General features: G+C 46.9%; 1 protein-coding gene across 5 annotated transcripts in view; it reads left to right on the top strand.

Annotated features, from left to right (window-relative positions):
• The first annotated feature begins 1,707 nt into the window (after positions 1–1,707).
• SETD2 (SET domain containing 2, histone lysine methyltransferase) overlaps positions 1,708–12,290 on the top strand; it is a 121,729-nt gene continuing 111,146 nt past the window's right edge. For 4 of the 5 annotated variants that reach the window (XR_008629740.1, XR_008629739.1, XR_008629741.1 and 1 more), the window contains exon 1: positions 1,708–1,907. Coding sequence is in view for 2 of the 5 variants with exons in the window: in XM_055134566.1 (XP_054990541.1) it covers positions 1,836–1,907 (72 nt within the window). In the remaining 3 variants the exon portion in view is untranslated. The remainder of the gene's footprint in view (positions 1,908–12,290) is intronic. The other variant, XM_055134567.1, reaches the window with a different exon arrangement.

Raw genomic sequence — 12,290 nt, 5'->3', positions numbered from 1 at the left:
CAAAAATAAATAAATAAATAAAAAAAAAAAATAAAAGTTCCCAATGATACAGGGCTTCGCACTATCCTTTCACAGCTTGAAAGATAGCACTGACTGGACACTTCTCAATGAGTGGCACTGGGCAAGAAGGTTTAATAATACAACATCTTCTGTGCTATGGGTAATACTCCTACTTTACAGATAAAGCACTGGAAGCATGAAAAATTGCCATGCCCAACGTCACATAGCTAGAGAGTGGCAGGGCTGGTATACAGTGCCAGGTAGAACTTGTAATCACTGCACCTCAAGGTCGCAAGTGCTGACTTGCACTGAAGGTTTAAAGCTTCACAAATACCTCATTTAATCTTCACAACAGTGAGAGGACCTGCCCACACTGATAGTCTCATTTTACAGAAAGAAGTTAGACTCCAACCTGAGGTTTAACATGCCCTCCTGGACCAGGATGCCGTGCCCAAAGGCCCTAGGGGAGAAAAAAGCCAACAGACTTCCAAGTGAGAAACCATGATGATAAAACACCAACAGGCATCTACACAAATGACACGACCCCCCAGCGCCCAACCAAAACGCTGTGGGGTTTTCTACTTGTGCAGGGAAGACAGGGGACCTGCCAAGGGGTTCTATTTCATAAGGGCGCTAATCCAGTTCATGAGGAACCCACTCTCAGTCCAGGCACTGCCCCCAAAGACCAAATAATGGGGTGGTGGCAGCATCTCCGCCAGAGAAAGGTGGGAGAGGGCACACATTCTGTCCCAAACCCGATCCCAAGCCACAGACACACACACGGTTCTATCTTTTTGGAACCCCCACACTTTCAAAATGATCACTTGGGGCAGTACTGGGATAAGGCCTTGCAGGCAGCCAAGCCGCCGGTAGGATCCTCAGCTCCACGCAGGGTCCCTGAGCCCTGAGCCCCGCCGGATGTGCCCTCCCCCCCACCCCAAAGATCAATTACCATAAACTTTTCAATGCCCGGAGAACTTAATCGCTTTAAGTCTCCTCCAAAAATACCTCCTCTCCACGTCGGGAGAAGGGGACGCCGCCCCGAGAGGGCCAGGACTCCGCAGGAGAGGGGCAGGGGTGTCCTGGCATTTGGCCTTAGGGTCGACCCCCGCCCAGCCCCTATCCCCCCTCCTCCCCAAATCCTCTTCCGGGTTCCCACTTCTGAGCGGGCGGGCGAGAAGAGGCCGCCGGAGGGCTGGGCGGGCGTAGAGGAGAAAGAAAAGGCAGCGGCGGCGGGAGAGGCCCCGGGGACCCGGCGGCCGCGCTGCCTCGGAGCCCGGAGGCCCCGGGAAGGGGCTGTGCGCGCGAGCGGGCTCCGGGCTGCGGGGAGCGCCGTCCTCCGGGGCGACGGGGCAGGAAGCCCGGCGTCCCGGCGGGCTCCGGCGGCGGCTCCCCTGGCGTCCGGGGCAAACCACCCCGGGGTGGGCCCGGCGCCGCCTCAGCGCCCCCGGCCTCCGTCAGGTCGGGGGCGGGGTCCGGGCCGTTCGCGGCCGGGGGCCCGGGGCTTATTGTTCCGGGAAGCGTCTGCCCCGGGCCCGCCCGCGCCGGGGACCCGCCGAGAGCCCCGGGCCGGCCCGTGCGTGTCTCTTTAAGGGGCCGGGCCAGCGCGGCGGAGGGGCGGGCGGGGTGTGCGTCGCTCCCCGTGTGAGTGTGGGGGAGAGGGCGGCGGGCGGGCGCCGGAGGGAGGGAGGGAGGGCGCGAGCGAGCCAGCGACGCGGGCCGCCCCTGCCGCCGCCGCGGTCGGACCAGCGGCCTCCTCCCCACCCCTCTGTCCCCTCCCTCGCGTCACCCAGCCGCGGGGAGGGGGCTCGCGCCGCTGCCTCCCGCCGCTCCCGATGAAGCAGCTGCCGCCGCAGCCGCCTCCAAAGATGGGGGATTTCTACGACCCGGAGCACCCGACCCCTGAGTAAGTATCAGCTCCGCGGCCTCCCGTCGGCGGCGGCCGCCTCCAGCCGAGCCGAGGGCGGCGCGTCCTGACGGGCGGCGGCGCGAGAGTAACGGGCCCGTCCGCGGGGGACTCGCGCGGGCGCCGGGGGGGAGCAGGCCCGCGCCGCCGCCTCGGGTCGTCTGGGCCGGCCGGCCGCGGGCCGGCGGTTGGGCCCGGCGTTGGCGCCGCTGCTCGCGTCGCCGCGACGGTTGGACCAGGCCGGTGGGGGAGGGGCGGCCACGGCCTCAGCCGCCGCCGCCGCCACCGCTGTGTCCTCTCGGTCCGCACCGAGCCCGCCGGCCCGAGGCGCGGAAGCGTCCGCGGACACTCGGCGACCGGCACCGGCGCCCTCGCCAGGCGAAGGAACTGAGTCCGAGGAGCCGCCGCTGCCCGACCTGGCGAGAGGGCGCTGGCGAGGGTAGGCCCCGAATCCCCGGGCTCGGGTGGAAGCTCAGCCCGTCGCCCGGCTTCCCAGTGACGGCTGCCCCGACCGGAAGGGCCTGGAGCGCGTCACTGGGCTCCGGGCCGCAGAGAGGCCCGCGCTGCCTCTCGGGCTTGGTTTTTCTCCCTCCCACCACCGCGTCCCTTGCCTGGAACTCGATTCCAGCCTCGGAGGCTTTGCGACTTTTTTTACATTCCGCACCTTTGGCACTTGGGTTTTGTAATGGTGGCGAGGTTTGTGCGGCCCGGCAGTTGAGGTGACACCGAGTTTGTTTTTCCGTCCGAAAATGAAAGCCTCCGGAGGGGCACGCATTCTTCGCCAGATTACGGAATTTGCACACTTTCGGACACTACTTCCTTGGTAACCGGAACCTCTTGCCTTAAATGGATGACTTTCTTCTTGCGAAGACTTAGTTAAACCGAGAATCCTTTGCGGATTCTCTAAAGAGACTCGTCGAGAAAACTGAAGGGTAGTTTTTTTGCCCACTAGGACCTTTTGAAGCCTAGGACCTTTCCCCCATTTCGGGCTACATAGCTGCTACTGTATCTGCCTCCAGAGAACTAGCACTACAAAGTCTGGATTCACTTATTTCCCTCCGCCTTCACGAGACTATTGTTTTAAACAGCTATTCCTTAATTCCTTTTGCTGGTATTGGTTGAAGACTCGACTGACGAGACTACACGACTCGTTTCAAACTTAACGGTGGATAGGAGTTTCCGATGAAACGGTCACCTGTACGACCAGGATGTGAGTCCAGGAGATTTGCTCATTTGACCCATTTTACCTTGGTTTTCTTGGGAACACTTAGCCAAAACTTTTCATCTTGGTTCAGAAATGTCTGAATCTCACTCAATAGTTGTAAGGTTCAATTGCCAATACACAAAAAGATTCGATTGGTCTGTTGATTACCTCAACACAGTAAGAAATGATTCAGTCTTTCTAAAAACCCAACTCTTACGTGTAATTGGGTTTTTTTTTTTTTTTTTTTTTTTTTTTGCTTTTTGGGTCACACCTGGCGATGCACAGGGGTTAATCCTGGCTCTGCACTCAGGAATTACCCTTGGCCGTGCTCAGGGGACCATATGGGATGCTGGGATTTGAACCCGGGTGGGCCGCGTGCAAGGCAAACGCCCTACCCGCTGTGCTATCTCTCCAGCCCCTCTTACGTGTAATTGTGAGTTGTCTCAGCATAGTGTTATCTTTTCATGGATTCTTTCATAAGTTAACATTTTTCTTAGGTTGTTTTGGTTTACTGCACAGTCATCAGACCAGTTAAAATAACTTACAGGCTTTGGGTTTCAGACTTGGAAAACTTCAAAAAATGTGTATCATGATTCAGTAAATCCTTATTGAGCTTATTCTTTACAAAGTAACTATGCCAGCCCCCAAATGGGCTAAGTATTAGTGCTACTTTCAGTTCCTTTGATCAGGTAGTTTGATGAAATGGAGTTTTAAGGATCTTATTATTGCACCTTGGGGATATTATTTTTCATGTTATCTGGAAACTGAACTCTAATGTGCAGCCTTAAGAGACATGAGGGAAAGGTGTTAATGTCTAATAGAAAGTTTTGTAGTTTTCATTTTTATTTCTGATTCCACAGTTTTGGATTTTTGACAGTGATTAAGTTCTGAAGTATATGGGTATATACTTGCACAGACTATAAAAAGAATTATAAAATGTTTTTGGTCAAATTACTTGTAACAACAGGAAGGGCTCTTGATATGCATCACCTGTTTTTCAGATGCAGAAACTGAAACTAGAGAATAGAAATGACAACAAACCCAGAAATAGTATCTATAAGTCAGTTATTGCATAAACCACTGGAGAGAGAAAGCCAGAATAGTGTAAGGTTAAAGAATTTGCTTTTTATTGCCAGGCAGACTTGGGCTTGAGCACTAGTTAAATCTTGGACCAGTAACTTCATCTCTCTGAACTTAGGTTTTTTCCATCTTTGAAATCGGTATTGTAATGATAGCAACCTCACATGGCTTTTGGGAGGACTGCATGAGAGTAGTCTGAGCAACATGTAAGTAGTTCTCAAACATGAAAAGATTTGAGTAGGCTTGTAGAAGAGGCATGACTAGCGGAAGGATTGACTAAGTACCTATTTTAGTTTAAAATAGTTCTTAGATACATGAAGTTTAGGCACAAAATGTAAATTCAGTTGATTGGAAAGACCACTGAATTCTGATATTCTTTATTTGTTTTTAAACACAGCTGTGAGACATAATTTTTCTATGGCAGGCAGAATTGTGTTTCAGATGGAATGCCTGTAATCACCTGCGTATCTGCATTAGGTATTTATTGTCAAGCTGACTCAAGGGCAGGTGTTGAGGACACTACTAACTAAACAAGTCTTAAGGAAAACTTCCTTTTTTTGTGGTGCTAGGGTTCAAACCCAGGGCCTCATTTGTATAAAAAACAGGTCCTCTACCATCAAGTTATATTTCTGGCTCCTCAAAAAACGTTGTTGAAGGTACTCTATGTAGTGCATCTGGGTCCCGGGGATTAAATTTGGGCTTCTGCAAGCAGAGCATCGCTTTAGTTCTCAAAGAACTCTTTTTTTTGTTTGTTTGGTTTTGGTTTTGGCCAGTTTTAAGCCATACTTGGTTATGCACAGGGCTTATTCCTGATTTTGTATTCAGGGATCACTCCTGCTGGGGCTTGGAGGACCTAATCCTGGCCAGCCACACACATACATGGAAAGTGCTGTACTAAGAAACTCTTTAATGAAAGATAGGCAAGGCACATGCTTTGCAGAGATAAAAAGTGCTATTCTTTGAAAGTGGTGGTGTCTATTTTGTACCAAATGTAGACACACAAGGGGTGTGGTGTACAAAATAAATTTTTGGATTTGTCTTTTGGGGCCACACTTGACAATGTTCAGGGGTTACTCCTGACTCTGCACTCAGGAATCAATCCTGGTAGTGGTTGGGGGAACTGTATGGGATGCTGGGGATCAAACCCCGGTTGGCTGCATGCAAGGCAAGTGCCCTACCTGCTGTACTATCTCTTCAACCCCCTAAATTTTGCCTGCATGTGCACTATGATACAGGAATGTTCAGAGGTAAATACTTTGGAAAATGGAGAAAGGTAAAGGGTATTCAAAATTGTTGGGGAAGAGGATGCAATTTCAATTGGGTGAGCCTTTTGCTCCACCCCCTACCTTTCCTTTGTTGTCTTTGTTTCAGTGTCGTAGGGGTGCACACTTGTGGCTCTGGCATCGCACTCAACAAAGGGGGCAGTGCTCTGGGGTGGTGCTGGGGATTAAACCCGAGGCCTCACACCTGCAAGGCTGGCACTCTACCGTTGAGCCACATCCCTGGGCATAAGGTGAGCTTTCTGTTGTTATTGTTTGGGGGCCACACCTGGCGATGCTCAGGGGTTACTCCTGGCACTGTACTCAGGACTCACTCCCTGGTGGTGCCAGGGGACCTATATAGGATGCTGGGAATCAAACCCGGGTTGGGTGCATGCAAGGCAAGCACCTTACCCACTATACTATCTCTTCCATCCCAAGGTGAGCTTTTATGAGAGTGATATTTAACAGTGAGAGGAGTGGCATGTTAGTATCCAGAGGGTGAAAGGAGCATTTTAAGTAGGGGCACTAGTTCGAGGCATTGAAGTCATAGTTTGTTCTGTCTTCTGTCTAGAATAGAATGAACTAAAAGGAGTCTAGTAAATTAGAATTGGGTGGAGGACAGATTTCAAAGGGCTCCTAAAGCCTAGCTACTTTTTGTTTCTTCGTGTAGGTTTTGGGTCACAGGGAACAGTGCTCAGGGCTTACTCCTGGCTCAGGAGACAGTATGGGGTGCTGGGGGATTGAGCCTGGGTTGACTGAGTGCAAGGCAAAAATGCTCTTACCTACTGTCCAGCCTTAGGCCTAACTTAAACTGGTTCTCAACTGGGATTACATAACTGAATGCGGGAGTTGTAACAACAACAACAAAAAATCTTTTTTTTTTTTTTTGCTTTTTGGGTCACACCTGGCTCTGCACAGGGGTTACTCCTGGCTCTGCACTCAGGAATTATCCCTGGCAGTGCTCAGGGGACCATATGGGATGCTGGGAATCGAACTCGGGTCAGCCGCATGCAGGGCAAACGCCCTACCCGCTGTGCTATTGCTCCAGCCCCCAACAAAAAATCTTAAGAAAATTGTTTTGGGGCCTGAGAGATAAAGGGTTGTTAAAGCACTTCCCTTATAAGCTGCTGATCCTGATTGGATCCCTGGCACTGGATATGATCCTCTGTGAACAGCCAGAAGTGAAACCTGAGCACCACTGGGGTATTCCCCAAAGCAATAACAAAAATTGTTTTAAAATTCTCTATGACTTCAGTATTTGATTTATATCGTTACTTTTTCATATCTGTATAAACCCAGGGTACAAAGGTGTTTTTTTTTTTCTTTTTTTGGCCACACCTAGCAGTGCTCAGGGGTTACTCCTGGCTCTGCACTCAGGAGTGCTTGGGGATTGAACCTGGGTCAGCAAGTGTGTAAGGCAAACGCCCTATCTGCTGTACTATTTGTCCAGGTTACACAAAGTTTTAAGAAGTCCTGTTCCCTAGTGACATTATTAGGATTATTTTCTGAGATCTCAATGAAGAAGTGACGTGGTCTTCAGGAATATTATTCAATTTTCATGGGGAAACAACAGTAGAAGCAGGAAGACTTGTAAGAAATCTAGTAATCTAGGAAAGGGATGCTGGTAGCAAGGGGATAAGAAGGTGTAAAAGAGTTGGATTTTGAATTTTTTTTGTTTTTGTTTCTAGGCCACACCCGATAGGGCTTACTCCTGGCTCTGTACTCAGTGATCACTCTAGTGATCACTCAGTGATCTGGCTAGGCTCACCAGATCGTATGGGGTGCTGGGGACCAAACTTGGGTCGACCACATGCAAGGCAAGCGCCTTACCAGCTGTACTGTTTCGCCAGCCACAGTATATTTTGAAGATCAAACCAATATGCTTGTTGATAGCTCAGGTGTGTTTCATGAGAGGGGATTAAAGGATAATTCCAAGGGGGTTGTTCTAAGCAATAGAAAGATACAGTTATTATCATCATCTAGGATATGAATGTGAGAAGAGCAGGTTTGGGAAATAGATCAGATTTATTTATTTATTTATTTATTTATTTTGCTTTTTGAGTCACACCTGGCGATGCACAGGGGCTACTCCTGGCTCTGCACTCAGGAATTACCCCTGGCGGTGCTCAGGGGACCATATGGGATGCTGGGAATTGAACCTGGGTTGGCCGCGTGCAAGGCAAACGCCCTACCCGCTGTGCTATTGCTCCAGACCCCAGATCAGATTTATTTTTTGGCATGGTAAGTTTAAATTGTCTACTAGATATTTAGATTGAAGTAATATCCAAGTCTGGAGTTGAGGAGAGAGACCTGACCCAGTGATAAATGTCCTGTGTAGAAAGAAAAGGATCCAGGAGGTGTGTTATAGAGCAGTAGTTTTTCAGTCTTTTTATACCTGCTATTTGGCACTGGTCTGTGGAGCAGCAATTGAAAACCACTACTATGGATGTTTTAACATGGCTGATTTCCATAAACTTAGGGTGAAAATCACTTCTTCAGTAACCTTTGGTTGGGAATTGAACCCAGGTTGACTGCATGGAAGACAAGCTCCTTATCTGCTATACTATCTCTCTAGCCCCTTTACATTTCTTTTAATTACTAATGTCGCTAGCAAACATCAGTTCTATTAACAGTACCTTTGATTTTACTATTGGTATAAATCACATTTTAGCAAAATATTTTAGTTATTGTAGATACCTAAAATATTATATTCATTACATCGAAATTACAGTAGATTTGATGATTTACCACTGAATTGCTATGAAGTATATACATTACAGCACATTTTCAGTTTGGTAATGCTCGGGATGCTCCTGATTTGATATGGTGCTCAGGGGACCACATGGTGCTAGGACTTGAATCTGGACTCTCACTTGTGTGACTCACACATGGAAGGCAAGCTCTCTACCACTGAGCCATGTCTCTGACCCCAACACTTGGGTTTTCTTAATATCGATTTTAATTTGGTCTTCTTTGTAACGTGTATTCTGTTTTATGCATTTAAAAATAATAAGCTGGGAAGGAATCCATGGCCTTCATTAGACTGCCAAAATGTTCCAGGGCACAAATAAAGTTAAACTCTTAGTTTTTAATAGCTTTATAAACCTGGGTAAATCATGACTGTTTGCCTTGGGGTCCTTATTTAAAAAGTAGGGATCATAATAGTATTTTTTGCAGAAGGTTTCATAAAGGAGGACTTAAAAATTAAGATAGGACTAGAGTGGTAGTGCAGTGGTTAGGGCATTTGCCTTTGTATGTGATCATCCTGGGTTTGGCACCCCATATGGTCCCTTGAACCCTTCAAGAATGATTCTTGAGCACAGAGACAGGAGTCAGCCCTGAGAACCACCAGGTGTGGGCCAATTCCCCTCCTTTTCCCTCTCTCCCCAATGAAAAGAATTAGGATAGTGTTAGCCCTTGCTAGTATTGCATGAAAATATATAGCTAGGAAAATAGTACTTATAATAAACCAGGTAAAGGATAGTAAATTTGGCAAAAATAAATCTTAATAGCTGGGGGGTAATTTGAGCATACTCAAAACAACAAAGTAGTGATGATGCTCAGATTTCTATATTTCACCCTAGTTTTAGTGGGATAGAGATGCCATAGGAAGCCAGTTGAAAGTATAATGTGACCAGATTTTACATTTGGTCTGGGTCTTAAGTAGCTTTGTGTTCAGTAAATTAGTGGGGAAATAAAAATATTTTTATTTTATTTTTTTTTTTTTTGCTTTTTGGGTCACACCCAGCGATGCTCAGGGGTTACTCCTGGCTTTGCACTCAGGAACTACTCCTGGCGGTGCTTGGGGGACCATATGGGATGCCGGGGATCGAACCCGGGTCGGCCGCGTGCAAGGCAAACGCCCTACCCGCTGTGCTATCGCTCCGGCCCCAATAAAAATATTTTTAAGAGAAGGCTTTTTATTGGTTGAAATATGGGCTCCCCTTTTTAGGCTGCTGAGGTACATAGCAAGCTAAAATAGTTCTTGATGTTTCCTGATATGAAAATGAGCTATATAATATTAAAGTAGTATTTCTTAGCCTCTTTTCTAACAGTGGCTGCCTTCTGGTCTTGTTTGCTTCTTGTGGCTCCTCTTTCATACCATTTGGCTTCCATGTCCCTCCTCATTCCACATTTATGGGGTATTCCCCTTTGTCCCCTTGGAATATTCTGGGGAAATTCTGGAAGCCATATTGCCCTGGTTGAGAAATGATGGGTATAGGATACTTCTCCTGTATTCATGTCCTTCTTTGCTTATACTAGATTTCTGGCCTCACCATTCTTCTGTTGAAACATTGTATCTTTAGAAAGGTATTAAGCTAATATTGATATTAGTTGTGTTTTCTCAGTGTATTTTTTCAAGCTGCCAAGGTATGTTTTTTTTTTAAAAATTAAGTCACTGTGAGATACACAGCTACAAAGCTGTTCATGATCAGGGTGCAGTCATACAGTGATTCAATACCCATCCTTCCACCAGTGTCCATTGTGTCCATTCTCACCCCAGTTGAGATTGGGGTGAGAGTTGAATGACCCCAGTTGCCAAGATTGTTTTATAAGAGTGTCTTTTTTTTTTTTAAATAAGAGTGTCTTGTCAGTCATATTTGCCTAATTTCTTTTGTGCTACTAGGTTTTCTCAAATATTTTTTGCTACTTCTCCCTGCATAAACTAAGCTATTCTCCCTTTAAAAAACCCGTGACTTTGAGAAACAGGGGCCACAAAGATAGTACAGTGAGTAGGAACTTGCCTTGCACATGGCTGACCCAGGTTCAATCCCTGACATCCCATATGGTCCTACATCTCCACCAGGAATAATTCCTGGCCCAGAGCCAGGCATAAGTCTTGAGCACCACTGGGTGTGACCCCAAAACCAAAAAACCTCAAATGCTTTGGACTGGAGATACAGTATAGTAGGGAAAGCACTTGTCTTGCTTGTAGCTGACTCCTCAAATTCTGTCACCACAACCACATACAGTATACTGAGCACTGCCAGTGATCATTCCTGAGCACAGAGCCAGGAATAGCCCTTGATCACAGTTGGGTGTCACCTAAATACCAAAACCAAAAAGAACAACCCTATAACCAGATGCATTATAATTTTCTCTTGGGGGGAGATGAAGGTTTGGACTATTATATGCTACAGGTAATTAAGATTTTTCTTGACCTTTGGTATTTGGTGGTGGTCTTGGCAAAACCTGGCCAGCCTGGGTTAAGGAATAAATTGACCAGCTTCATCATTTCTCTTCTTTCGGAATAATAGTATATGTGTTTTTTTTTTTTTTTTGCTTTTTTTTGGGGGGGTCACACCCAGCGATGCACAGGGGTTACTCCTGGCTCTGCACTCAGGAATGACTCCTGGTGGTGCTTAGGGGACCATATGGGATGCTGGGAATTGAACTCGGGTCGGCCATACACAAGGCAAGCGCCCTACACTCCATCCCCCATATATTTTTTATTGTGGTAAGAACTATATTGTAAGAATTGTAGAATTTTTTTTTTCCTAAGAAATTTGCTCTTGATAGAGGTTGGTAGAGGAACAAAGCCTTTTGAAAAAAATTTTCAAACTCACTGGGAAGTTATAATAATATATATGATATATTATAGTTGAATCCCCATATCTTTTCATTAGAACCAGTAATCAAAGTTTTGCCACATTTGCTTTATATATATATTTTATTATTTATTTATTTATTTTGCTTTTTGGGTCACACCCAGCGATGCTCAGGGGTTACTCCTGGCTTTGCACTCAGGAATTACTCCTGGCAGTGCTTGGGGGACCATATGGGATGCTGGGGATCAAACCCGGGTTGGCCGCGTGCAAGGCAAACTCCCTACCCGCTGTGCTATCGCTCTGGCCCTGCTTTACATTTTTTATGTTTTTTGTGTTTTTTTTTTTTTGGGCTACAGTCAGAGATGCTTAGGGGTTACTCCTTTCTCTGCACTCAGGAATTACTCCTGGTGGTGCTCCGGGAACCATATGGGATGTCTGGGATCAACCTTTTGGTTGGTTTTGTGTAAGTCAAGCATTATACCTGCTGTACTGTCTCTCTGGCCCCATGCTCTATATTTCTATATTGAAAAATATATTTTTTGCTTGTTTTGGTGTTTGGGCCAAATCTAGTTGTGCTCAGGGCTTATTGCTGGCTCTGTACTCAGGGATCACTCCTGGTGGACTTGGGTAATGTAGGATGCTGGGCATCAAAGCCAGGTTGGCTGAATGCAAGGCAAGCACCCTATTTGCTATACTCTCTCTCCAGGTCCTGGTAATATGTCTTAAGTTATATCTTGTTTTGTGTTTTGTTTGGGGATCATTAAACCCCAAAGCATACACACTACCACATAGTAAGCAAATTCCAGGGCAAATGATTTTTTAAATTACCAAAACAAATAATAATTGGTCTTTTTTTGGTTTGTTTTTGCTTTTTGGATCACACCCAGTGATGCACAAGGGTCACTGCTGGCTCATATACACAGGAATTACTCCTGGCGGTGCTTGGGAGACCACATGGGATGGTGGGAATTGAACCCGGGTCGGCCGTGTGCAGGGCAAACGCCCTACCCACTGTGCTATTGCTCCAGCCTCACAAATAATAATGGAAAAGGGTAAGGTAGCATCCATGTTTATAGAGGAACAGGTGAAAATTCCCCTTTAGCATCCTTTCCCTGCCCCCACCCTCCATTCTCACATCAAAGAAATAATCCATTAATTTCATGATCTCTCTCAAGACCTTTTTCTTTTATAATTATTACTGTTTCGTTTTGGGCCATACTTGGTGATGCTCAGGGATTACTCCTGGCTGTACTCCATATGGTATGCCAGAGATCAGACCCAGGTCAGCT

The sequence above is a fragment of the Sorex araneus genome, chromosome 4 (genome assembly GCF_027595985.1).
Source record: "Sorex araneus isolate mSorAra2 chromosome 4, mSorAra2.pri, whole genome shotgun sequence".
Classification (NCBI taxonomy): Eukaryota; Metazoa; Chordata; class Mammalia; order Eulipotyphla; family Soricidae; genus Sorex; species Sorex araneus.
This window is presented reverse-complemented; position numbering and strand designations above follow the sequence as displayed.